The sequence below is a fragment of the Loxodonta africana genome, chromosome 3 (assembly GCF_030014295.1).
Source record: "Loxodonta africana isolate mLoxAfr1 chromosome 3, mLoxAfr1.hap2, whole genome shotgun sequence".
NCBI lineage: Eukaryota > Metazoa > Chordata > Mammalia > Proboscidea > Elephantidae > Loxodonta > Loxodonta africana.
The window spans coordinates 129,511,268-129,538,840 of NC_087344.1; the positions used below are offsets into that span (position 1 = coordinate 129,511,268).

Genomic DNA, 27,573 nt, shown 5'->3' on the forward strand with positions numbered 1-27,573 from the left:
GAGGAATGACAGCCTTTCTAACAAATAGTACTGGAACACAATCGGACATTCCTAGACAAAGTAATAATAATAAACCTAAACCTCATATCTGAGAAATTCACTCAAAATAGATCACGAATTTAAATGTAAAATTATGACACTTTTGGAAAACTACTAGGAAAAAATCTGCAGAACCTAGGACTAGACGAAGAATTCTTAGACTTGACACCAAAAGCATGATCCATAAAATTGGACCTCAATAAAACTTCTGCTCTGTGAAGACCCTGTTAAGCGCATGAAAAGAGAAGCTACAGGCTGGGAGAAAAATATTTGCAAACCACATATGTGACAAAAGAAAAGATGCAATAATAATAATATGAAATGCTGACTATGTGCTAGATACCATTATACATATATCAATTTACCTGATTCTTACAGTCCCGTTATAGAGTTAATAACATACCCAAAGTCACACAGCAAGTAGGTGGTAGAGCTAAGAGCTGAACCCAGACAATCCTGCCCTAAGTCCACACTCCTGACTCTTATACTGCCTCTATTTGCACAAGGTTGTTCATATCAGCACTGTTTATAACAGTGAAAAATTGGAAACAACCTACATGTCCATCAATGGGGACCAATTATGTAAATCATTAAGGAGCTATAAAAAGTAATTATAGAAATTCATTAAAACTATGATGTGAATCTGTATTTATTGACTAGAAAAGATACCTGGGATTTATAGTCTTGAGTTAAAAAAATTAATTACAGAACAGTATGTATACAATTCTATTTTCTTTAAATGTCATACATACAATTACGTATATACTATGTGGACTGTGAGATGTCTGAAAGGGTATTCACCAACAAGTAATCTAACCATCGTTGGATGTTCAGAGTTCTTAAGATTTTTTCTTTTTTCTTTGTGCTTTTTCATATTGTCTGAAATTTTAAAATAAGTAGTATTTTTATAAAAAAACCATATCACCAGGTTTTAAAAAAGCCATTAAAAATAAATATGCAAGTTGAAAATAAAGGATACTAGAGAAATATTTCTGATGGCTTTGAGCATTTTACTTTATTCATCAAAAGTTGTCCAAGTACATGTGCCTTAGAAAGCAGTGAAAATCCACAAGGATTTGCAAAATGGTTTTCTAAGCTTGCAAGGCCTGAGTTGCTTTATTTATGCCATCAAAACCCAAATCAAATCAAATTAAACCCATTGCCATCAAGTCAATTCTGTCTCATAGCGACCTTATAGGACAGAATAGAATTGCCCCATAGGGTTTCCAAAAAGCAGCGGGTGGATTTGAACTGCCGACCTTTTGGTTAGTGCCATGGCTCTTAACCGCTACGCCACCAGGGCTCCTTATGCCATCACCAAAACCCAAACCATTGCCATTGAGTTGATTCAAGCGTATAGTGACCCCATAGGGTTTCCAAGGCTGTGAATCTTCAGGGAAGCAGACTGTCAAATGTTCCTCCTGAGGAGCCACTGGTAGTTTCGAACCACTGACCTTTCGGTTATCAGTTGACTGCTTTAACCACCGCGTTACCAGGGCTCCTTTTATGCCATCAACTACCTCCAAAAATCCACATCAACAGCAGGGATTCTCAGTGTTGACTACACGTGAGAATCACCTATGAGTGTTGTATAAGGGCAGATGTACAGCCAGGGTTAAGAATCACTGGTCAGAAGGGGGAGACATAGGAAAACAGGCAATATTACAGGAAGGCTATCTAACCTAGGAAGTGTTGAGACCTGAAGAGTTAGCCAGGTGAAGTCGGGCTGGGGGTAGGAGCTAAACAGAGCTTCTCAATCTCTGCACTATTGATATTTGGGTGGAATAATTCTTTGCTATGCTCACTTTTTTTATGTTCACTGCAGGGTGTTTAGCTGCATCCCTAATGCAGCTAATCTTCACTTTGCACCCATGTCTGCAAAACACTCATTGAAAGAAAAGGGTAAGTAACCAGAAGCAGTAACAAATTTAAAAAGCAGCAAAGAATAATTACAGAAGATTGGGAAGTAGAGCTCTGTATTAGTTTCCCATTGCTGCTGTAATAAATTATCACTAATTCAGTGATTTAAAACAACAGAAATTTATTCTCTTGTGGTTCTGGAGGTCAGAAGTCCAAACTAAGTCTTATGAGGCTAAAATCAAGGACTGGTTCTTTCTGGAGGCTCCAGAGAAGAATCTGTTTCTCACCTCATCCAGTTTCTGGTGGCTGCCAGCATTCCTTGGCTTGTGGCCACATCACTCCAACCTCTGTTTCCATCTTCACATGGCTATCTCCTCTTCTGTAGTCAAATCTCCCTCTACCTCCCTTTTATAAGGATATTGTAATTACATTTAGGGCCCACCTGGATTATCCAGGATAATCTCCCCATCTCAAAATCCTTAACTTAATTACATCTGCAAAGTCCTGTTTGCCATGTATGGTAACATTCACAGATTCCAGAGATTAGGGCATGGAAATCTTTGGGGGGCGTTATTCAACATATCACCAGTTCAAAAAAATATTCCAGGGCTCAGGGGAATACCAACAAAGGTTTTACCTATTAGCATCCTACTTTCTCTGTCTGGAAAAAAAGAAATAAATAAATACAGGAACACACATACACACCCCTACTGTGTCTGGATCACACGGTAGGGGTGTGTATGTTTAACTTAAGAAACTGTTAAATGTTTTCCAAAGTGGTTGTATCATTTTATATTCTCTCCAGCGGTATATGAGAGTTCCAGTTCATCTACACCCCCACTAGCTATTCTAATAGGTGTGTGGTGGTAGCTCATTGTGGTTTTAATTTGCATTTAATGACTAATGATGTTGCGCATATTTTTCTATATTTATTTGCCATCCATGTATCTTCTTTCATGAGGTGTTTGTTCATGAATTTTGCTCATTCTTTATTTGCTTTTGTTCCTTAAAAAGAGATAAACCTGTTACCATCTATGTGTTCAACTGCAAATGCAACTTTATTTTTGTTTTATGTCCCTATACCCTGGTGGCATAGTGGTTAAGTGCTACAGCTGCTAACCAAAAGGTCGGCAGTTCAAATCCACCAGGTGCTCCTTGGAAACTATGGGGCAGTTCTACTCTGACCTATAGGGTCGTTATTAATCGGACTCGACGGCAACAGGTTTGGGTTTGGTATCTGTGATACGAAAAGGGGGAAGGATGGAGACTTTAACTCAGTATTTCCCAAAGTGTGGTACATATGCTGAATAAAACACACTTTTTAATTATTTTAATAGTTACAAATTTATTTTAGTGTATAGAAAAATTTATGGTTAACTTCTGTTTATGACAAATGATACTGACCTTCCATTCATGGTACTGATAGGAAGCTTTACTCTAAGAATAAGCTTAATTTTAAAAAGCCTTTTTAGAGAAAATAGTATTATAGGTAGAATGTGGATATGCTATAAATTATGAGGGTTGTCTGTGAATAATGGAAGTTTGGGATATCTGAAAGCAATGTGGAAGGGATCACAAGATACCCAAAATACTCACTACTTTTTAGAGTCTAGTAATAGCAAAGTTGGATCTTTCTAACAGAAAAGAATTTGAATTCTAGGATTTGTGGTGAATTCATGTATTATGTGACTCTCCCGGAAGTTACTTATAACACAAAGTTCATCCTTAATTCAATTTTTTTACTTTCAAAATGACACTTACTGTGAAGTGTACTGATGTCTGCACACAAAAATAAGATGGATGATTGGATAGATTTATGATCAAGCAAATATGGCAAAATGCTTATAATTACAGAATCTAGGTGTTAGATATATGGGTGTTCACTGTGCAATTTTCAACATTTTCTATATTTGAAAGTGTTCATGATAAAGTGTTAAGGGGAAAAGATACTAACATGGCTTCTCTTATGTCTAGTTTGCTTGACAGTGCAGGTGAGTTTTGACAGGGTACAGATCAAACACCAATTCATAACCTTGGACAGACAGCACTTTATGCCCTGACATTTCTTATCTACCAGTTCAGACAAGCTGTTTTCACTTACCTAATGATTCAAACTTGCTCTTAAGTTAAAACACGGGTTTTGCTATGGCTACAGGGGAAAAAAGTTAGGCAAGAGCAGACGTAAAGAGGCTGGCAACCCGTTTCTTGATCAAAGGTCAAGAACAAGGGGCACTGTTCAGTATCTGCAGCTGCGAAAAAATGCGAGTCACAGGCTTGCTGTCTCATAACTTTCACAAAGAGTCTTGAATTCTAGGGGCTTTCCCTTTTCTTGACTTAACATCCATTGTGTTTTTCTAAAGTTGAAACTTTAAACTCTCCTTGGAAGATTTTATTTTGAAGAATAGTTTCTAGTCAAAGGAGTATATAGGACATTGAAGTCTACACCTCCATTGAGAGAAAAAGCACAATTAATCCAAAGGACTTAAAAGCACGCCAGATGGCTTATCAAGCAAATAAGGATTTAGTTCAATCTAGGAATAATATTTAGACATTTTTTCTCACTCACTTAAAACAAACACTTGGCATTGAGAACATAAAAACATTAAATGTGTGCTTGTCCCCAAAAGTGTTCTCTGCGATTCTTTCTAATAAAGAAGACTTACATTTATAGGGTTCATTAATTTTATAAAAACATTTTCCTTTAGTAAAATCAAAAACAGGTTTTTCTCTAGTTCTAGCAAAATACATACTGAAGTGAATTGGGCCAAAACTTTAATCCACTGTCATCGAGTTGCTAGCAAGGTCTATTTCCCTCATGATTTCTGTAAAGAAATAAATTATATGTTTTAGCAAAAGCTTTCTTAGAGTCCTTCCATTCCTACAGCAAGATGTACCTTTCCGCTCACACATACTTAAACAACTCCTTCTACTGTACTCCGCAGCACTAATACACAAAATTATCCCCATGTAACAACCCATTAACTTTTTAAGTCACTAATTTTTCCAAACCCACTCTGATTCTAAAAGAAATAAATACCAATCACTTAAGAAAAAAAAGGTGACATTACTTTCTTTACCACAAGTAATTTATTACTTGAGAGTGAATATTTTAAAAAATTACATAGACATTACATCTCATAGTCCTTAATCTTTTCCTGACAAAAAGACAATTTTTATCATTTTTCAGTATCTCTTTACATTCGTTTTCATTAACAATTAATTGGACATCTTAGTACATGACAATGAACTAGATATACAATGTCCCTGCTGCTATAGAGATTACATTCTAGTGGAGTGGAAGTAGATAATAAATAAACAAGTTAATTTCAGACAGTGATAAATAAAAGAAAAAAAAATTTTTTCCATGATAAAAATAAGCCAGAGTGATATATGAGTGACAATGGGTGTGCATATACTTAAAATCTTTTTTTTCCTTGAGTTTGGTTTTCACATCTAACAAAGTTGTAAATGCCTATAGTTTAATCAAATATTACCACAGTGCTTGCTACAAGAAACAGAAATCCCTATGTCCTTCCTCCCTCAATTCTCAAAGCAGGCTACTGATTTAATTTGCAGAGGCAGCCTCTCTGAAGTGACATTTGAGAAAAGAAGTGAATGACAAAAAAGAAGCTACCCAAGTAAGCTCTGGATAGACCCTTCTAGGCAGAGGGAATGGCAAATGCAAAGACCATAAGGACAGCAATGAGGTCCCTATGTTGGGGAACAGCAATAAAGCCCAGTGTCACTAAAGCACTGGGGAACAAGAGAAATGGCCTAGGAAATTATGTGATTTATCTTTTAAAAAGATTACTTTGGTTTCCATGGATAGAGTGGATTGTGGGAGGGGAGAGGGACAGCAAGAGATGAAATAGGAAGAGACTGAGAGACGACAGTGGTTTGGACTACAGTGCCAGCAGTAACAAAGTTAAGTCCACAGTGTCAGGGCATACAGTAGCCAGACCTGTTGACGGGTTGGAAACGGGGAGGGAAAAAACTCCAATCTGGGGACAACTGTGTGAGACGAAGACTAGAGAAGTGTTGTAGACATTTGCCAGTTTTGCCTGCATCCCTTTCTTATATTCACAGAACTTACCACTGTGTGAGTTTTAAGGAAGGGATGGTCGCCAAGTAACCAGCTAATGGCTAATTCCTGGAAGCTGGGGCACAAGTGTATGGCCCAAATGCAGCCTATCTGATTCAAAGTCAGCGACTCTGAAGCAGGAATGATGCAAAGAAGCCAGGGATGGTTTATAATCACCTCCAGTGGCGCATGTGGGGCTATGTTTGGTGGTGGTGGCGGCAGCAGCACAGCCTTGACTGCTATCATTCTGACCACCGAGTCTCTTGTCTCTACTTATTTTCCAAGTTTACTTTCCCAGATTTCCCAGTTTTTAGTTTTAATTTACTGTAATCAAAAATTAAGGTATGACTTTATAAGGTGCACAAATCTTAAGTATGCAATTGATATGCACATAAACGTCTGTGAAACCACCACCCAGATCAAAATATAAAACACTTCTACCACCCTAAAACAGCATCCCCTCTGATACATTATTTTTACAATAAATTCATTTTCTGCCTGAGTTATCTAGAGTCAGTTTTTGGCTGAGTCAGGATGCATCCAAGAACCCTAATATCTGGGACTTAAAACTTTATCACATCAGAGCCTTACTCAATTAAAAATGAAAATTAGGCAGAAAAAGGAGCAAAAGAGCATTCCTGTTTGTGCCAATGTCTCCAGGGCAGTAAGATTCAAATTAGCATTTGTTATTAGTAGGCATACGACAACTTTATCATAAGCCACAGACCTAAAAATTAATGTTTTAAATTATAAAACCCTAACCCTCAAACTCATTCTGTGGTCTAGAAACAAAATTCTTTTCGGGAACCATAACACTACCCAAACTTGTTTATTTAGGCCCCCTCTTATAGAGCTGCACAATCTGAAATTACCAAAAGACAGTTATGTAGGACTTTGCTTAGATGTGGGGTCTTTTGGGTTTCTTATTCTAGCAGTGACTTTATGGGCATCATCTCTAGGCACAGAAGGATTAGCACTTATAGTTAACAGAACATTATAGGGCATTTCAATAGGCACTGCATTAATACCAACATCCAAAACAAGGAACTCATTTCAAAAATATGATGGTGCTGTCTCAATCTCATTTGATGGCAGTTCCACCCTTCAGTTGCTCAGGCCTCTTTTCTCTCACAGCCCACTGGCAGATTCTTTTGGCTCCTACTTCAAAATATATCCAGAATCTAACCACCTCAACACCTCTAGTGCTTCTACCCTGATCTGAACCACCACCTCTCACTTGGATTATTGTAAATCTGGGTGCTTGAAGATAATATAGGAATGCCTTCAAAGTTCTAAAGGAAAATGATTTTGAACCCAGAATGACAAGTCTAACAAAAATGAAGTGTGGGGAAGAAATAAAGCCCTGTCAGACATTCAAGGGCTCAAAGTTTATCTCCCATGCACCCTTTCTGGGCAAAAAAAAAAAAAAGGTAATACTTGGGAATATACGTCAACATATCAACAAAAAAAAAAAATTCAAGAAAGAGTGGGATCCAGGAAAAAGTGGAATATAGGAATAAAAAGAAAATACATCCCAAGATGATAGGTAAAATCACTTTGACTAAATTTGATTAAACTTAAAATAATCTCAGGATTACAGTGAAGAAGGTATTTTTCTTCTTGTCAAAGAAAAAAATAAAGACAAGAATATATTTCAGAATCCCAGGATCAGAGCTGAAAGCACTCTGAACAAATTTCGTAATTCAATAGTACGAATAAAAGAAGCTTAAAATGATACCAGTGTTATCATGAAGAATTTTTCGTCTGTCAGGGAAAAAAAAGCAATTACATACTCCAGGAAAAACAAATGTCTGCAAAATCCATGACCCAGTATGAAGCCAATAACACATGGCGTAATTTTGAGAAATTGATGGCTTTAAGATAAACCATTTGACCTTTGCCTTTGGAATGTTGTTTAAATCAGCATAGATTTAAGGATGCAAGACTGGGTAAGTAGAAGGAGAAAAATCACCTGTTTTACCTGTGAATACTTTTGCATAATCTAGCATGACTGCCAGTCACTGATTTGCAGTTTTGGGAAGTAAAATATAAAGGAAAAACATAAGTCAATTATTGTTCCCCAAAATAATGTATTTCTATAAATGCTGATTATATAAAATAGTAGTATGACTTACAGAAATCAGAAGGTAAAGAGCAGTAATGAGTTGGAAGGTCAGTACAGGATTGATCATTTCCTCAATGGTAGGGAGTTAAGAAATACTATTTAAAAATTGATGGATCCAGAGATAAAGGTTACTAAAGTTATAAAGGAAATCAAAAGAAAAACTAAAAACATAACTATCAAGAATGAGGAGAAGGAAGGGAGTGTGATAAATTGCTATCCTTTTTAGTGGACAATCAACAGATAGTGCTCAATGATAAATCAAGAAACAGCAGCAATAAACGTATTAGAGCAATGGAGGTAACTACCTGAAGAATAAAAGGTGGTTATTACCTGTGAGAGGGAGGATCCATGTGGATGGCAAGCACTTTTACTTGTTTTCTATCCATCTGAATTATTTAAAATTTTTATGCAGGTACATGCATTAAAATTAAAATTGTTTTTAATCTTAAAAAACATTAGGCTGGCAGACTCAGTCTAAAAGTGTAGGATGATCCCAAGAAATTATAAACAGCAGGTATGAAAACAAAAAAATATTTGAAGTGAAAGACCATTTAAAGTAAAAAGCTTTAAAACTTATTCAGCCCTACTGGATATAGCAGGATCGATAAAACAGGCTTATAGTTATGACTCAGTGATTTAGACAACAAAAAAACTCTAGTATTCTCTATGTAAGACAGCAGAGATCAATTTTAAAAGTAGTCCTATCCAAAACAGCTTAACAAAATACCCTTAAAATATTTCAGATTCTGGAAAATTCAATTTTGGACAAATAAATGTTACTACAAACATTTATGAATAAAACATGACAGTCCAATGCTTTAATATCATTGTTTAAAAAGAATATTATTAAAATAAGTGATCCTTAAAATCATTATGATAATTAATAGCATGATACCAAGGTTATAATATTTCAATAAAATTTTTAAATTTCTAGAACTTATTCAATTTATACAATATACCTGATATAGTAAACAAAATGAAGAAAACAGACTGTCTTCCTATAAAACATTTACAAGTACATTTCTTTGACAGCTTACGCAATACATATACCTGTCACATATTTTTTTGGTATTCTTCTGAATCATTACACAAAGCTTTAAAAAAATGAAGATTTCTTAGAAAAATATTTATTCATCTGGTTTTAAAACAATTGGCTTTTCAAATTAAATAATGTGTTCTTTACCAGTGTATATTGCATACAAATAGTTAAATATTTTAATATTTAGAAAAACATCAAGAAGTCAGTTTTTTTTTTAGTGGCTGCTACACCTTTAAGTTGGTAATTCAAATTTTATTTATAATTTTAAAATTACACAATCCGTAAGTATAAAAGTTAAAAAAAAATACATCCTGATTTAATTTTAAAAAAGCCTTCTAAATTTACATTTTCAAACACTGCTGTGATATAATAACTACCTTCCAGATACACTTAGCCAAAATAAGTTAATTTTTAAAAATCAATAACATGTAGTATGCTGGCAAGATTTCTTTAAAAACAAATGGGGATAATTGTAAAGTCAATGTTATAAATGTACTACCATAAACAAACACTTAAAGCAGAATATAAAAACGCACAGAACAGTAGGTGACGAAGTTTTTTTTTTTTTTTTTAAATCTAAGTCATCGGTGCAGTAATCTGGGCGCTTAATTCCTTAAGGAGTTAGGGGATTTCAATTTAAAAGATAACTTTTCACAGGGGATAGTGTGACTTTCTGTGAATAAAAGAAAGTCTATTATTTCTATTAAGATAGAGGTTTCTAGAATGATAATTTCCTTTTTGTCCAAGTGTTAATATTATTTCTCCTCCTTTAACTTAAATGTTCTTTTCCTGAAGAAAAGTATTTTTAAGCTAATGATTTTGGCCTCATGACATATAGACTTTAAATATACATGTGATTCTACAGCCAACTCCCCAGTCTAATGCCTATATATATATGTACTTACAAATACATACATATTTTCAGAATTATAAAAATACTTACTTTTTATGAGCTTAAATACTCAGTGTTAATATAGAATACATTAATATTTGTATAACTTTACTTTTATTTATAAAAAGGTTTTCTTACAGCAGCCTTTGCAATGCAGATGAAATGTGGCCAAATGCTGTTGCAGTATACAGTGACTCACTCTGAAAATCAGACTAAGCGGCTGCAGCGTTTCCCTAAAAGGAAAGTGTATCTCTGCTACAGAAGAGCATTTCCCATGAAGTATAAAAATCTTAAGAGACTAGTAACTTATCTGAACCGTATAAGTGCATTTAAAAGCTATATCCATTAGAAGTGGCAAGATTTATTAAAATATCCACAAGAAGTCCAAGATATCTTTACCCCTGGAAAAATTTTCTAATGGGATCAGTAAAAACTATACTAATCAATAGTTTTTTTTAATTACATCACATAAACTTATTAGAAATTGAAGGTTTCAAGAATGAAGAATAAAAACATCACTGAGGGAAGTACAAGAAAAGAGAGAAAAGACTGGTTGAAATAATAAGACATTATGTAAAAAAAGCAAAAACCTTCAATCTCAAACACTCATATTAAGTTTGCTTTTGTTGAGCTCACGCTCCAGATTTCCAATCAAAGTATCAATACTTTCTTGTAGATCTTTAAGATTGGCTTTTCGATCCACTGTAGACTCAATTGTCTGCATTGTAAAATATGTCTGGAATGCACACTCTTTGGACATGGGGATTGGCTGCTCAATTATTATATCTGGTCCATCCATTTTGCCATAATCTTCTCCATTTTCTCTCTCTTCTGAAGGGACATCGTCATAATCCACATCATTTAAATTTCCTTTTGTATTTAAAAAGTAGCTTTCTCCGCAGCTGCTCCAGTCTCCTGCATAACGATTGCTAAGTGGGCTGTCTAATTTGGCTTGCCTTGGCCTAAGTAATCCTAATGTCTCAGTACCACTTAAATTTAACACGCAAGGCCGTTCTCTCTTCCGCCTCAAATAATTCAGAGAAAATTGCTGCTCTGGGGACAAACTGTCTGTCGACTCTTTGACAGTTAAACGTTGCACTGAAAACGAAGAATAAATTTGTGTTAGTGACAGTAATCCAGTTGGCCTTAAAAAAAACAGAGCTTAAGATAAGCCATTTAATAATCAACTACAAACATGCATTTAAACATGCACACTATAAAAATAAAGCATTCCATAATTATTTTTCCTATCACCAGACATAATCAAGATTAGGGATAGACGCTAGTAGTTTAGTGGTGCTGATTCATGCTATATCATAATGTCCCAAAACAAATCAAACTTTCAATGTTGATTAACTTTCTGTGCCAGTTAATTATTATCTAGCTATAATTCAAACAGCAGCTAAGCTGGTAAAAAAAAAAAAAAAGCTGGTAGCTTCTTCTAAATTAAAAGCTAGAGCAAAAAGCAGCCAAGGCATGTTGGGTAAAACAAAACAAAAAGTTCTTTCATCTGCAAACATCTAACAAGGCCAAGGCATCTAAAGTGACCACTCTAAAAGTTCTGACCTTTGTTTTTTGCAATTCTATTAGCAGCAGTGTCATAATTTACTGTACCAAGCAGCCCAAATTTCACTTTGATAAAATGCACGAATACTAGACTTGACCACTTGTTACCTGAGTTTGATTATACAGCATTAGCTACTAAATAGTCTTCATTTATTGCCTGAAAATAGTACAAATATTTTATTTTCCCATTCTGGTTAGGTACCTAACAATCCCAAATAATATTCCTCATATTAAGACAAATTTCCTCTGAGATTATGCATTCATACTGGACACACTGAAGATTACCAGGAGACACACATCACCTCTCAACAAAGGCTTTACTCCTTGCTCTTTTGTGTATATTGAACAAAACATTTATCTAAGGCTCTTCTATAAATAAAATGGACTTAATTTAAAATGTCTGGACTTGACTCTTAAAGATTGTTCAAGACACCTTTCTCCTTCTGCTTGTTTGTTCTACTTTAATAAGTGCCTCTCCATTTATACCTCCCTAAAGGGAACACGGAAACGTGGTAACAAACCAGCTTTACACTCCCCAACATACAACGAATGCTTATTTGCTATTGTACAAAATAAGAAAATCAGAAAACTATACAAACATGTATATGAGTCTAGTATTCCAAACTTACAGTGATATTCATAATGTTTGTCAGAGACCACGTAATTTTTTAATTTATATTTTATTTAAAATACTTGATAACCATATATAGGATGATTTTAACTTTTCTATTTATATACATTGTTATGATGGTTATTATACACCATCAGATAGGTAAAAATTCTTGATCTAAATTTTTTTATAAAATAAAGTTCTGATAAATATTTTAAATTGATCTTTAATATCCTTTATAACAGAGAATATTCCATGCCATTAACTAATGTAATCGGGGAACAGATAGCTGAATTTTCCCAGTGTTTAATTATTCATATGCCTTTTCTTCCTCTGCTTGCTTATCTCCACTAAGCTTCCTTGGCTTTTTTTCCTTCATTCTCTATGCTGTTCCTGTTTTTCTCAGTGCTTAACTGTCATGCCTGTTGTTTTTGCCAACCAATTACAGTACTTTGCTAATCTTCATGTCATCTGGTCTGTGATTCAACAAAACATCTTTTAACTATGTGTCCTAAGCTTCCCTTACTGTGCCTTCATTTTCTGACATTCACCTGCAAAATCTAGGTTCATTTTACTGCCAGTTGCTTACAGCTGTTTAACTAAGACCTTATTCAAGCACTTTATATGTTAAAATATATTATTGTATATTTTCTTGGAAACTATTTAAGAAGCCAGTTAATATTTTCTTTCTTCTACACTAAAAATTCAGTTTCTGAAAAATCATCTTCACTGGCTTTTTAACTGCTGTTGCTGGAATGACTTCTTATTAAATATGCAGAGAAAATGGCTCATTTTAACCCCAAAGAAAAGCTCTTGATTTTTGCAGCACTGTTGACTACCTACCTTCAAAAGAACGGGGGGGGGGGGGGGGGGGCGGGGAGCAGTCTATAAGATTTCTGAAAAAAATTTCAAAACATAATGATAAGTACTAAAAAACTCAGTTTTTCCTTATCCTGTTTTCTACCAAGAGATGTATGCTTTTAATCACTGGCTTATTAGCTTTTTACCTATAGTATAATTATTTTATTTAACAAAACATACTGAAAGCCTAGTTAGTGCCAAGTACAGTTAAGACCTGGAAACCTAAGGGTAAGCAATATATAGTCCTGCCCTTATGAAGCTTACTATCCTGTGAGGAAATCAAATAAAAATAATTAGAGAAAAATTGCTACCTTTTCCTCAAAAAAACTGCCCCAAATCTACTCATCACAAAAATGTGGTACAATAAAGAGCTGGTCTAGGAGTCATTCTCTAAGCCTGTTTCCTTATCTGTAAAATAAAAGGGTGATCCCTCAGTAATTTTCAACATTCTTCTTAAAACAATCTATTTTTAAAAGGAAAAATTTTGTGAAAACTCAATACGTAAAACAGATGAAAAGAAAACTGCTCCAGTCAAAAAGAAGGTGTATTTCCACTTTTTCCCCCCCACGCTCTGCAGATACGGCACCAAAGCCACTTCCAAAGAACCCTAGGGAATATAATAGGAAAAACTCTTGGCAGGATAATTTTTGCCTTCTGGTGCTGATATGCTAGAGTTCTAACTAATCACTTTGAAGACAAGATTTTTCAAATAGAAAGCTCAAAGCAAATTATATTCTTGCTCCAAATTAAAAAAAAAAAAAGTGTTGGTGAGGATGTGGAGAAATTGGAACCCTCATCCATTGCTGGTGGTGATGTTAAAATGGTACAGATGCTATGGAAAACCGTTTGGTGGTTCCTCAAAAAATTCAATATAAAATTACCATATAACCCAGCAATTTCACTCCTATGTATATTACCCAAGAGAACTGAAAGCAAGGACTCAAACAGATACTTGTAGACCAATGCTCACTGCAGCACTAGTCACAACAGCCCAAAGGTGGGAACAATCCAAATGTCCACCAACAGACCAATGGATAAACAAAATGTGGTTAATCCTATACAATGGGATATTATTTAGACATAAAGTAAAATGAAGCTCTGATACATGCTGTGACATGGATGAGACTTGAAAACATTATGCTGAATGAAATAAGTCAGACACAAACAGACTAATGTTACATGATCCCACTTGTACGAAATATCTAGAATATACACATTCATAGAAAGAGAGAGTAGACTAGCATTTACCAGGGGCTGGGGAAGGTTGGGAGGAGGAGTCATTGCTTAATGGGTACAGAGTTTCTATTTGGGTGATGAAGTTTTGAGACAAACAGTGGTGACGATTGCACAATACTCTAAGTGTGACTAATGCCCCGGACTGCACACTTGAAAATGGTTAAAACGGCAAATTTTATGTTGTGTAGAGCCCTGGTGGTACAACGGCTAAGACTAGGCTGCTAACTGAAAGGTTGGTGGTTTTGAACCCATCCAGTGGTTCTCTGGAAGAAACAACTTGATTACAGCCAAGAAAATCCTATGGGGCAGTTCTCCTCTGTTACATGGGGTTGCTGTGAGTAGAAATCAACTCAACAGCGCCCAACAACAACAACATAGTATACCACAAGAAAACATTAAGTAAAAATGAAGCAGAAAAACAACTCTTTTTACCTATGGAGAGGGTAACATTCCAAAAAGAAAAAGAAGATATGTACTGCAAGAGAGCCAAATACCTTCTACTAAATGCATGGAGGCAGGCATTCACCAAGTTAATATGCTATATATGGCCCAGTCCTCGCCACATCCTCTATGTTACCATGAATTTTCTCAGGCCCAGTAACTGTACCACATCTACTTGATATCTGCCTTTTCTTGAACCCAATAGCAAGTGATTTAGAGGGCAAAGCTCACTGCTATTTCCTTTCATACCTTCATCCCTGTTCTGTTTTTTGTCTGAGATGCTACAACCAAAGAAAAATAACAGGTTATAAAAATGAAGGACTATATGTATACTAGGAGATGGCTGTTTAAGGTTGTCATTAAAATGCAGTGAATATGAAATCTGAATCTGCTTTTGCTATATAACAGTACGTAAATTAAGTTTTATTGATGCCAAACATAGAACTAAGGAGACTAGTACAAAATAATGAAGTGACATTAACCTCTGATACAGAATTAATGACAAGAAACTCAGGTAAGGATAATAAACTTAATATCTCCAAGGAAGCAAGTTTTCATTTGTAATTGCAATGATGAGATGGTTCCTCTTCCAAATTCCTGATGTTTATCAGAATTAAAGCAGTTCTAGAAAATGCTAGGAATCACATATTTTAAAATTTAACCTTATGTTGGGCACCACATGCAGTAATCAGCTCAAGTACCCAGAGAATCTTGATTCAGGTTTTTAAATAATTAATAAATACGTCCCAGTTCAGAAAAAAAATAAATTAAAACTAAGTTTTAAAGCTTGTGTTTTTAAAAAAAAAAAAGTAAAAACTTTCCAAGTTCAGGATGGAAATTTTTATTAGATCAATTTTTAATCTGCATTTAAAACTTAGATTTAAGACTCTCACAAGCATTCCCTTGTATTTTTTACTATACTTCTCAAATACATCAATAGAACAGTAACAAAGAACATTTCCCAAGGGCGTACTTTGTGCTAAGAGCTTTGCACGCTGGCTTAGATGCTTCATCTTGATCTTCACAACAACTCTAAGAGGTAGGCACCATTTACACAGAAAAGAACTGAGGCTTAAAGAAGTTAATGTATTTGTCTGAGGCTACACTGCTGCTAAGTACCCCAGCTAGGATCTGAATCCAGGTCTGAATGCATGGCCCACAAACTTTTACCACTATTCTCTACACTAAACATCTAAGTACTTTCATCCTCGGTACTATACAGGGTGGTGGGAGGGAAGCAGGAATTACCACAGGATAAGAAAATTCGGGGACTGAAGCACAGGATGCTTTACAAAACATCTAATTGAATATATACTACTTTCAGCTCTAAAACTGTAAAGAGATATTTTAGGAAAATAACTGTCAACTTTGATCACTGACTGGAATAAGACATTGATAAGAAAGATGGAAAGATCAAAGACAATTGTCAGTTCAAGTCTGGGTAATCTGAATGACCATGAATGTAATATATATGTCAGTAAGAAGAACCAAGTTGAGAAAAATGAATTCTGCTTCATATAGGTTGAACTAAAAATAAGAAGAGTAAATAAATTAGTATTTATTGAGCACCTATTATGTGTCAGGAGCCCTGACGGCATAGTGGTTAAGAGCTCAGCTGGTATCCAAAAGGTCGGCAGCTTGAATCTACCAGCTTGGAAACTCTATGGGGCAGTTCTACACTGTCCTATAGGGTCACTAGGAGTTGGAATCAACTCTATGGCAATGGGTTTGGTTTTTGGTTTTGGTATTATGTGTCAAGAGCTATGCCGAGCACCTTACATACATAATTCCTCACTTCATCCTCATATAAATTCTATATTATTAAAACTGTATGACAAAAATTATATCAAGGCTCTGAGATGTTAAAGAACTTGTTCAAGGTCAGACTGCTAACAAGTGGCAAAACCGGGATTCAAATCAAGACGTGACTCAATCCAAAATGTATACATTGGTCTATATGTCTATAATAATATCAGCAAAGGCAGGAAATTTAAATGGAGAAATCTAAAAAAAAAAAAAGGCAGGTATCAAATCATAACTATTTGAAGAAGCAAAATCTAGATTTTCTTCAATCATATATGGGCATATTTAATGATTAGCTAATTTAAACACCCTAACATTGAAACAGAAAAATATTTTCATAGATTCATTACCTGGCCAGAGTTGGAGTAGGTAATGAAGAACTTCAATATGTTTTTTAAAATCCAAAGCACTTGCAAGTTCTTCTGAGTCAGTAAAGATTCTGTTGTTATAGGTGGAAGTCTCTTGCCTCTGATTTAATAATACTGGTCCAAAGCACACGGCCAAATTCTGGCAGGTCATCTTATTCACTTCATGATAAGAAGCCACCAATTTCAAATGATCCAACAACATCTTCAGGGTTGCCTAAATTAAATTAAACTAAATTTCACTTAATATAGTCATAAACATGGGCAAATTCAAGGAAACAATATATAGCAGAAAATATAGGTAGGCATCTTATCACTTTTAAAGAGGGTTGTTTCAAAACCTTGTTTGTGAATAGATATTTGGAACTTCTATTTTCTTAGAGAAACATTAACCAGAGTCCATAGTTTCCGATGACATAATTTATATCCATTAAATGGTTAAAAGATCCACTCTATGAAATACTCAGAAGTGCATTCAAATTTCAGCTGCAGTTCCTAGGCAAATGCATTATCAGCTCTACTCTCTTCTCTCCTCGGAAATGACAACAGCAAAGGCTGTGATAGAAAGAAGATCAGGGTAGGAGCATTCATTTTTAAGTACAGGTAAATCTTAGAGGCCTAAATAGGGAACTACCATACTTAAATCTCAAGGTAACCATTTCAAAACATGGTCAAGTTCTATCACGGTCCAGATAGTGAAAGACTTATAAAAAGACCAATGGGCTTCTTAACAGTAAATATTTTACATACATGAACCATATAAAAGGGAAGAAGAGTACAGTTAGAAATGAAAGAAAAATTCATTGAAAACAAAATTAAAAAAAAATCTTTACCGTGCTTTAAGTGAAAGTTTACAAACCAAGTCAGTCTCTCATACAAAAACTTATGTACACCTTGCTATATACTCCTAGTTGCTCTCCTAATGAGACAGCACATTCCTTCCTTCCACTCTCTATTTTCGTGTCCTTTCAGCCAGCTTCTGCCCTCCTCTGCTCTCTCATCTCTTCTCCAGACATGAGCTGCCCACATAGTCTAATGTGTCTACTTGATCGAAGGAGCTCACTCTTCACCAGTATCATTTTCTATCCCATAGACCAGTCCAATCCCTGTCTGAAGAGTTGGTTTTGGGAATGGTTCCTGTCCTGGGCTAACAGAAGGTCTGAGACCATGACCTCTGGGGTCCTTCTAGTCTCAGTCAGACCATTAAGTCTGGTCTTCTTACAAGAATTTGGGGTCTGCATCACACTGCACTCCTGCTCCCTCACAGGTTCTCTATTGTGTTCCCTGTGGGGGCAGTCATCAGATGTAGCCAGGCACCATCTTGTTCTTCTTGTCTCAGGCTAATGTAATTTCTGATTTATGTGGCCCTTTTGTCTCTTGGGAAAATAATTACCTTGTGTCTTTGATGTTCTTCATTCTCCTTTGCTCCAGGTGGGTTGAGACCAATTGGTGCATCTTAGATCTTGGGCAAATAATTACCTTGTGTCTTTGATGTTCTTCATTCTCCTTTGCTCCAGGTGGGTTGAGACCAATTGGTGCATCTTAGATGGCCGCTTGCTAGTGTTTAAGAGCCCAGACACCACTCTCCAAAAGGGGATGCATGGTGTTTTCTTAATAGGTTTTACTATGCCAATTAACTTAGATGTCCTCTGAAACCATGGTCCCCAAATCCCCGCCTATGCTACAATGGCCTTGGAAGCCTTCGGTTTCTTCAGGAAACTTCTTTGCTTTTGGTTTAGTCCAGTTGTGCTGACCTCTCCTGTATTGTGTGCTGTCTTTCCCTTCACCTAAAACAGTTCTTATCTACTATCTAATTAGTGAAAACCCCTCTCACTCCCTCCTTCCCCACTCTCGTAACCATCAAAGAATATTTTCTTCTCTATTTAAACTATTTTTCGAGTTCTTATAACAGTGGTCTCATACAATATTTGTCCTTTCACAACTGACTAATTTCACTCAGCATAATGCCTTCCAGGTTCCTCCATGTTATGAAATGTTTCACAGATTCATCATTGTTCTTTATCTATGAGTGGTATTCCATTCTGTGAACATACCATAATTTATCCATTCATCCGTTGATGGGCACCTTGGTTCCGTCTATCTTTTTACTATTGTAAACAGTGCTGCAATGAACATGGATGTGCACATATCTGTCCGTGTAAAGGCTCTTACTTCTCTAGGATATATTGCAAGGAGTGGGATTGCTGGATCAGTAGTTCTACTTCTAGCTTTTTAAGGAGGTGCCAAATCGATGTCCAAAGTGGTTGTACCATTTTACATTCCCACCACCAGTGTATAAGTGTTCCAGTCTCTCCACAACCTCTCTAACACTTATTATTTTGTGTTTTTTGGATTAATACCAGCCTTGTTGGGGTGAGATGGAATCTCATTGTAGTTTTGATTTGCATTTCTCTAATGGCTAATGGTCGTGAGCATTTCCTCATGTATCTGTTAGCTACCTGAATGTCTTCTTTAGTGAAGTGCCTGTTCATATCCTTTGTCCATTTTTTAATTGGGTTACTTGTCTTTTTCTGTTGAGTTTTTGCAGTATCAAGTAGATTTTAGAGATCAGACACTGATCAGAAATGTCATAGCTAAAAACTTTTTCCCAGTCTATAGGTAATCTTTTTACTCTTTTGGTGAAGCCTTTGGACGAGCATAGGTATTTGTTTTTAGGAGCTCCCGGTTATCTAGTTTTTCTTCTGCATTGTTAGTAATGTTTTGTATACTGTTTATGCCATGTATTAGGGCTCCTAGCATTGTCCCTATTTTTTCTTCCATGATCTTTATCGTTTTTAGATTTTATATTTGTCTTTGATCTATTTTGAGTTGGTTTTTGTGCATAGTGTGACCTATTGGTCTTGTTTCATTTTTTTGCAGATGGATATCCAGCTATGACAGCATGATTTGGTAAAGAGACTGCCTTTTCCCCATTTAGCTGACTTTGGGCCTTTGTCAAATATCAGCTGCTCATTGGTGGATGGATTTATGTCTGGATTCTCAATTCTGTTCCATTGGGCTATGTATCAGTTGTTGTACCAGTACCAGGCTGTTTTGACTACTGTGGTGGTATAACAGGTTCTAAAATCAGGTAGAGTGAGGCCTCCCACTTTCTTCTTCTTTTTCAGTAATGGTTTAACTTATCTGTAGCCTCTTTCCCTTCCATATGAAGTTGGTGATTTGTTTATCCATCTCATTAAAAAATGTTGGAATTTGGATTGGAATTGCATTGTATCTATAGATGGCTTTTGGTAGAATACACATTTTACAATATTAAGTCTTCCTATCCATGAGCAAGGTATGTTTTTCCACTTATGTAGGTCTCTTTTGGTTTCTTGCAGTAGTGTCTTGTAATTTTCTTTGTATAGGTCTTTTACGTCTTGGTAAGATTTATTCCTAAGTATTTTATCTTCTTGGGGGCTATGGTAAATGGTATTGATTTGGCGATTTCCTCTTAGATGTTCTTTTCGTTAGTGTAGAGGAATCTAAATGATTTTGTATGTTTATCTTGTATCCTGATCCTCTGGTGAACTCTTCTATTAATTTCAGTAGTTTTCTTGAGGATTCTTTAGGGTATTCTGTGTATAAGATCATGTCATCTGCAAACAGAGGTACTTTTACTTCTTCCTTGCCAATCTGGATGCCCCGTATTTCTTTATCTAGCCTAATTGCTCTGGCTAGGAGCTCTAGCACAACATTGAATGAGAGTGGTGATAAAGGGCATCCTTGCCTGGTTCCCGATCTCAAGGGGAATGCTTTTAGACTCCCTCCATTTTGGATGATGTTGGCTGTTGGTTTTGTATAAATGCCCTTTATTATGTTGAGGAATTTTTCTTCTATTCCTATTTTGCTGAGAGTTTTTATCATGAATGGCTGTTGAACTTTGTCAAATGCCTTTTCTGCATCAGTTGATAAGATCGTGTGGTTCTTTTCTTTTATTTATACGATGGATTACATTTATTGTTTTTCTAATGTTGAACCATCTCTCCATACCTGGTATGAATCCCACTTAGTCTTGGTAAATTATTTTTTTGATATGTTGTTGAATTCTATTGGCTAGAATTTTCTTGAGCACGTTTGCATCTAAGTTCATGAGGGATAGAAATCTGTAATTTTCTTTTTTTGTGGTGTCTTTCTTTACCTGGTTTTGGTATCAGGGATATGCTGGCTTCATAGAATGAGTTTGGGAGCATTCCATCCTTTTCTATGCTCTGAAACACCTTTAGCAGTAGTGGTGTTAACTCTTCTCTGAAAGTTTGGTAGAACTCTGCAGTGAAGCCCTCCGGACCAGGGCTTTTTTTTTTGTTGTTGGGAGTTTTTTGATTACCTTTTCAGTCTCTTCTTTTGTTATAACTTTGTTTAGTTGTTCTACCCCTGTTTGTGTTAGTTTAGGTAGGAAATGTGTTTGTAGAAATTCATCCATTGCTTCTAGGTTTTCAAATTAGAGTACAATTTTTCATAGTAATCTGATATGATTTTCATTTCAGTTGGGTCTGTTGTAATATTGCCCTTCTCATTCCTTATTTGGGTTATTTGCTTCCTCTTCTGTTTCTCTTTTGTCAGTTTGGCCAATGGTTTATCAATTTTGTTGATTTTTTCAAAGAACCATCTTTTGGTGTTGTTAATTCTTTGAATTGTTTTTCTGTTTTCTATTTCATTTAGTTCTGCTCTAATTTTTATTATTTGCTTTCTTCTAGTGCCTGAGGGTTTCGTTTGTTGCTATTTGTTCAAGTTGTAGGGATAATTCTTTGATTTTGGCCATTTCTTCTTTTTGGATGTGTGCATCTATTGATATAAATTGACATCTGAGCACTGCTTTCACTGTGTCCCATAGGTTCTGATAGGAAGTATTTTCATCCTCACTGGATTCTATGAATTTCTTTATTCCATCCTTGATGCTTTCTTTAACCTAGTCATTTTTGAGCAAGGTATTGTTTAGTCTCCAAGTGTTTGATTTCTTTTCCCTGCTTTTTCTGTTATTGATTTCTACTTTTATGGCCTTATGGTCAGAGAAGATGCTTTGTAATATTTTGATGTTCTGGATTCTGCGAAGGCTTGCTCTATGACCTAATATGCGGTCTATTCTACAGAATGTTCCATGTGCGTTGGAAAAGAAAGTATACTTGGCTGCTGTTGGGTAGAGTGTTCTGTATATGTCTATGAGGTCAAGTTGGTTGACTGTGGCATTTAGATCTTACGTGTCTTTATTGAGCTTCTTTCTGGGTGTTCTGTCCTTCACCAAAAGTGGTGTGTTGAAGTCTCCTACTATAATTGTGGCACTATCTCACTTTTCAATGCTTTTAGAGTTTGTTTTGTGTATCCTGCAGCCCTGTCACTGGGTGCATAAATATATAATATGGTTATATACTCCTGGTATATTGTCCCTTTAATCATTATACAGTGTCCTTACTTACCCTTTGCGGTGGATTTAACTTTAAAGTCTATTTTGTCAGAAATTAATATTGCCACTCCTCTTTTTTGATTGTTGTTTGCTTGATGTATTTTTTTCCCCATACTTTGAGTTTTAGTTTGTTTGTGTCTGTAAGGTGTGTCTCTTATAGGCAGCATATAGACAGATCATGTTTTTTTTTATCCATTCTGCCACTCTATGTCTCTTTTTTGGTGCATTTAGTCCATTTACATTCAGCGTAATTGTGGACAGGTATGAGTTTAGTGCTGTCATTTTGATGTCTTTTTTTGTATGTTGTTGACAGTTTCTTTTTCCCACTTAATTTTTTATGCTAAGTAGTTTATCTTTATATATTGTTTTCCTGTTCTTTATTGTAGCTGATTTTGTTTCTGCTGAGTCTCTATTTTTTTCTTGTATTTTATTTTGATGAGTAGGATTGTTAGTCTCCTTTGTGGTTATCTTAATATTTAGCCCTATTTTTCTAAGTTTAAACCTAACTTTTACTTCTTCATATCGCCTTGTCTTCCTCTCCATATGAAAGATCTATGACTACATTTCTTAGTCCCTCTTTATTTTTTTAATGTTGCCTTCTTTTACATAATAACATCGCTGTTTCCCTATTTTGGGCTTTTTTTTAATCTTGATTTATTTTTATGATTTCCCTATCTGGATTGACATCTGATTGCTCCGTACAGTGTTCTCGTCTTCAGTTGATATCTGATAATATTGATTTTCTAACCAGAGAAGTCCCTTTAGTATTTCTTGTAGTTTTGGTTTGGTTTTCACAAATTCCTTAAACTTCTGTTTACCTGGAAATATCTTAATTTCGCCCTCATATTTGAGAGAAAATTTTGCTGGGTATATGATTCTTGGCCAGGAAATTTTTTCCTTCAATGCTTTATATAAGTCATCTTACTGCCTTCTTGACTGCATGTTTTCTGCCAAGTAGTCCAAGCTTATTCTTATTGACTCTCCTTTGTAGGTGACTTTTCGTTATCCCAAGCTGCTTTTAAAATTCTCTTTTTATCTTTGGTTTTGGCAAGTTTGATTATAATATGTCTTGGTGACTTTCTTTAAGATCTACCTTATGTGGAGTTCAATGAGCATCTTGGATAGATATCTTCTCATCTTTCATGGTATCAGGGAAGTTTTCTGCCAGCAAATCTTAAACAATTCTCTCTGTATTTTCTGTTCTCCCTGCCTGTTCTGGTACTCCAATCACTCGTAGGTTATTTCTCTTGATAGAGTCCAACATGATTCTTAGGGTTTCTTCTTTTTTTTTTTTAATTCTTTTATCTGATTTTTTTTCAAGTGTATTGGTGGCAAGTGCTTGACCTTCAATCTCACAAATTCTGCCTTCCACTTGCTCAATTCTGCTCCTCTGAATTTGTATTGCATTGCCTAATTCTGTGTTTCATTGTTAATCTTCTGAATTTCTGATTGCTGTCTCTCTATGGATTCTTGCAGCTTATTAAATTTTTCATCATATTCTTGAATAACCCTTTTTAATTCCTTCAGCTTTTTTACCTGTGTGTTCCTTGGCTTGTTCTGCGTATTGCCTGATCTGCTTCCTGATGTCTTGAAGAGTTCTGTATATTAATCTTGTGTATTCTGCATCTGGTAATTCCAGGAATTCACCTTCATCCAGAAGATCCCTTGATTCTTGGTTTTGAGAACTTGTTGAAGCGATCATGGTCTGCTTCTTTATGTGATTTGATATTGACTGTTGTCTCCTAGCCATCTATAAGTTATTGCATTAATTTTATGTTTTGCTTAGTGTATCCTAGCTTCTTGCTTTGTTTTGTTTCGATATGCCCAAATAAGTTGCTTGAGTGAGCTACCTTGGTTATTTTCACCTTTGATGCTCTAACGTCCTGTCACCAGATAGCCAGAGCTGTTATCAGGTATATGAGCCTAGGAGTCCATTCACATTTCTTGTATGGATTCAGCTAAGGTGTTCAGGTAGTTGCTCATCAAGTGTGGGTACCAGCTCTGTCCTAAAGTCTTAGGGGGAATGGGTGATTGGTGTAGGTACTGGTATCTGGTTGCAGCAGGGGATCACGTTATGAACAAGGCAGAAGGTGACAACCATCTCCCAAATGTCTGTGAGGAAAGCACATCCCTGTTCCCTAGAGCACACAGGTGGGTGGTTTCTGCAGATGGACCTTGGGCACCCAGTGCTTTTGGCTGTAAGGCCTGGGAGTTACCAGTTATCTTTGGACCCTAGTCACGGGTGGCTGGGTGACCTGAGTGGAATCACCAGTCCTGAGGCCCCTGACGTGGGTAGGTGAGGAGCCTGTTTCATACACAAAGCGGTGTCAAACATCAAACACTCACCTCTCTACTGCACAGCTGAAACAGTTACAGTCGGCCAACAAAAGCCTACTCTCCTGAAATAGGCCCGCACAGGTCCACACAGGGAGAAAAGTTATTCAAAATCCATGGACCGCTTATGCCTGGACAGGAGCCACTTCTGTCCTGAGTTCCCCAGGTTAATGGAGCTGGCAGATTATCTTTTCCCCAGTTATGAATTGATTCCTTCTCCAAGGCCAAGAGAATGGCTCAAGCTGCGCAACAGGAAGTATCTCAGGCCGAGGGAAATCAACAGCCACTGAAGCCAGCTTTGGGGCAGGGGACATGATAAAATACATGGAAGTACTTAGCTTTTGCCGAGAGCACTGTTCTTCTCTGGTTCTGGAGGTTTGAGTAGGCTGTGTGGCTGGATGTTTCTCTTTGAGGAAACTGAGGCCGAAGGCTACCATTGGCCCACCACAGTTGCTCCCGGGAATGGTGCCTGAGGGTTCCCCGGAATTCAGGTCTGGCAACTCCTCTCTGCTTCTGAACTATATCTCCCTCCCCCGGCAACTCAGTCCATTTTCTAACTTTGCCTTTGATGTTCAGGGCTTCTAGCTTGTCATAAATGTAATCTTTTCACTTGTTTTTTTGGTCTTTGTTGTAAGAGGGTTCACCGGAAGCATCTGACCACTCTGCCACTGGGGCGTCACCCCAAAAACAAATTTTTAAAAAAATCCTCGAGAGGCAGGGCCAAGATGGCTGACTAGGTAGAAGCTACCGTGGATCCCTCTTGCAACAAAGACTCGGAAAAACAAGTGAATTGATCACATACATGACAATCTATGAACCCTGATCATCAAACACAGATCTAAAGAGTTGACCTGAGTGACAGAGACTGAGAACAAACAACCATGGGGAAGCAATGACTGCTTTCGGAGCCTGGAGCCAGTGTCCGAGTCAGAAAACCTTGGCGTCGGGCTTTGGACTGAGCGCAGGGAAGCTGAGCACAGCACCCTGAGACGGCGCAAACACGGGGCACAGCCCTAGCCCCAGAAGTGACCTCGGGGGAAGCCCAGCCGGTGCACACAGGCAGTGCAGTGACAGGCTGACAGAAGAAGAAGTCACCGGGAGGCAGTGACTGATTTTGGAGCCTGGACTGCAGCGTCCCAGCCGGGAACCTTGGCACTGGGCTTTGCACTGGGAGCTGAGGAACTGACCACGGCTTCTGAGACAGCACAAGCACAGGACACAGGCCTGACCCTCGGGGGCAATCCTGACCCAGCCAATGCACACAGGCTACACACGCCTCGGGAATCTCTGATAAAACAGTCATCACCAAACAAGATAAGTAACTTTGTCTATATTCCGGGATGCTACTCTCTCCTATTTATCTGATCCCTCCCCTCTCCTTCCCAGGCGGCTTCATTAACATTGGAATTTCCTGAACCAGAGAGTGAAGCGCTCTGTGGTATTTCTTTTTCATTTTTTTTCCGTCTTTTCCTAACCCATTCTCCTGGCCTGAGAGAAGCAGCTACAAAAAACCCAGGGACCAAAAATCCTTCCCTAATTGGACTAAAAATACAGAACCAGCTCCAGCCAAGTATATGAGATCCACTGTCTTGGGCTTTCATCCCTACAGGGAACAAGGTGGCTATTATAATGCAAAGGTAATTCTGATAGGGATCTGACTGTAATTGTTTTAGCTGATTACTGGAAAGACAGGTCTGATAACTCTGCGTGTTCAACAGAGCCCTCACTGACCCACAACAGGGAACTGAGGGCTAAAGCTCCCCGCAGATCACCTAGCCTCCTGCCTTACGGGTCTAAGGATGGTGACACCTACCAATCTGTAGAGGTACTTGCATTGGGTGCCTAAGGTACAGCTGCAGAGCCCACCCACCAAAGTGTTTTAGGAAAAGACACACCTACCTCACTGGCACTTGGGGGAAGCCTGTCAGCATCCTGCCCCCCCTGGAGTGTGACCCCCTGCTGCTACTAGAATCTGGTGAACACAACTATCACCACTACTCTGCTAGGTGGATAGGTGACAGTCTGCACCACACACTTGATGACCCAAAATCAGATTCTACTCAAGAATAGTGAACGGACTCTTAGGCTTATATATCTAGTAACAGCCCAAACCAGCTGGTAATAGGACATAAGTGATTCAAGGGCTACAACAATCAAGATAGCGCAATATAGTAGCCCATCTACATATATTGAAAGAAAACCAAACAAGATAAGACTCAGTCAGTAAATACAAAATAAATCATTACAATATCTTATAGATGGCTCGGAGACAGCAGTCGATATCAAACCACATAAAGAAGCAGACCATGACTGCTTCTACAACTCCCCAAACTAAAGAATCAAAATCTTTCCCAAATGAAGATACAATCCTAGAATTGCCAGATGCAGAATATAAAAAACTAATTTACAGAATGTGTCAAGACATCAGGGATGACTGCATAAATGAAGTAAGGCAATGTACAGAAAAAGCCAAGGAACACACTGATAAAGCAGTGGAAGAAATAAAAAAGATTATTCAAGAACATAGTGGAAAAATTAATAAGCTGCAAGAATCCATAGAGGACAGCATTCAGAAATCCAAAAGATTAACAGTAAAATTACAGAATTAGACAACTCAATAGGAGTAACAGGAGCAGACTCGAGGAATTGGAATGCAGGGTGGGGGACCTGGAGGACAAGGGAATTGACACGAATATACCTGAAAAAAATCAGATAAAAGAATTAAAAAAAAATGAAGAAACTCTAAGAATCATGTGGGACTCTATCAAGAAGAATAACTTGTGTGTGACTGGAGTCCCAGAACAGGGAGGGATAATAGAAAATACAGAGAGAATAGCTGAAGATCTGTTGGCAGAAAACTTCCCTGACATCATGAAACACGAAAGGGTATCTATCCAAGATGCTCATCTAACCCCATATA

General features: G+C 36.8%; 1 protein-coding gene across 3 annotated transcripts in view; it reads right to left on the reverse strand.

Annotated features, from left to right (window-relative positions):
* Positions 1 to 4,108: 4,108 nt before the first annotated feature.
* The window catches only part of SYDE2 (synapse defective Rho GTPase homolog 2), a 63,008-nt gene continuing 39,543 nt past the window's right edge, over positions 4,109 to 27,573 (reverse strand). The window contains exons 6-7 of one of the 3 annotated variants that reach the window (XM_003411114.4): positions 16,904 to 17,135; positions 4,109 to 11,134 (exon numbers count right to left, since the gene is read on the reverse strand). In XM_003411114.4, coding sequence (XP_003411162.1) covers positions 10,635 to 11,134; positions 16,904 to 17,135 — 732 coding nt within the window. In that variant the 3' untranslated portion in view covers positions 4,109 to 10,634. Of the gene's footprint in view, positions 11,135 to 16,903; positions 17,151 to 27,573 lie in introns of those variants that run through there. The other 2 variants (XM_023549417.2, XM_023549416.2) reach the window with 2 other exon arrangements.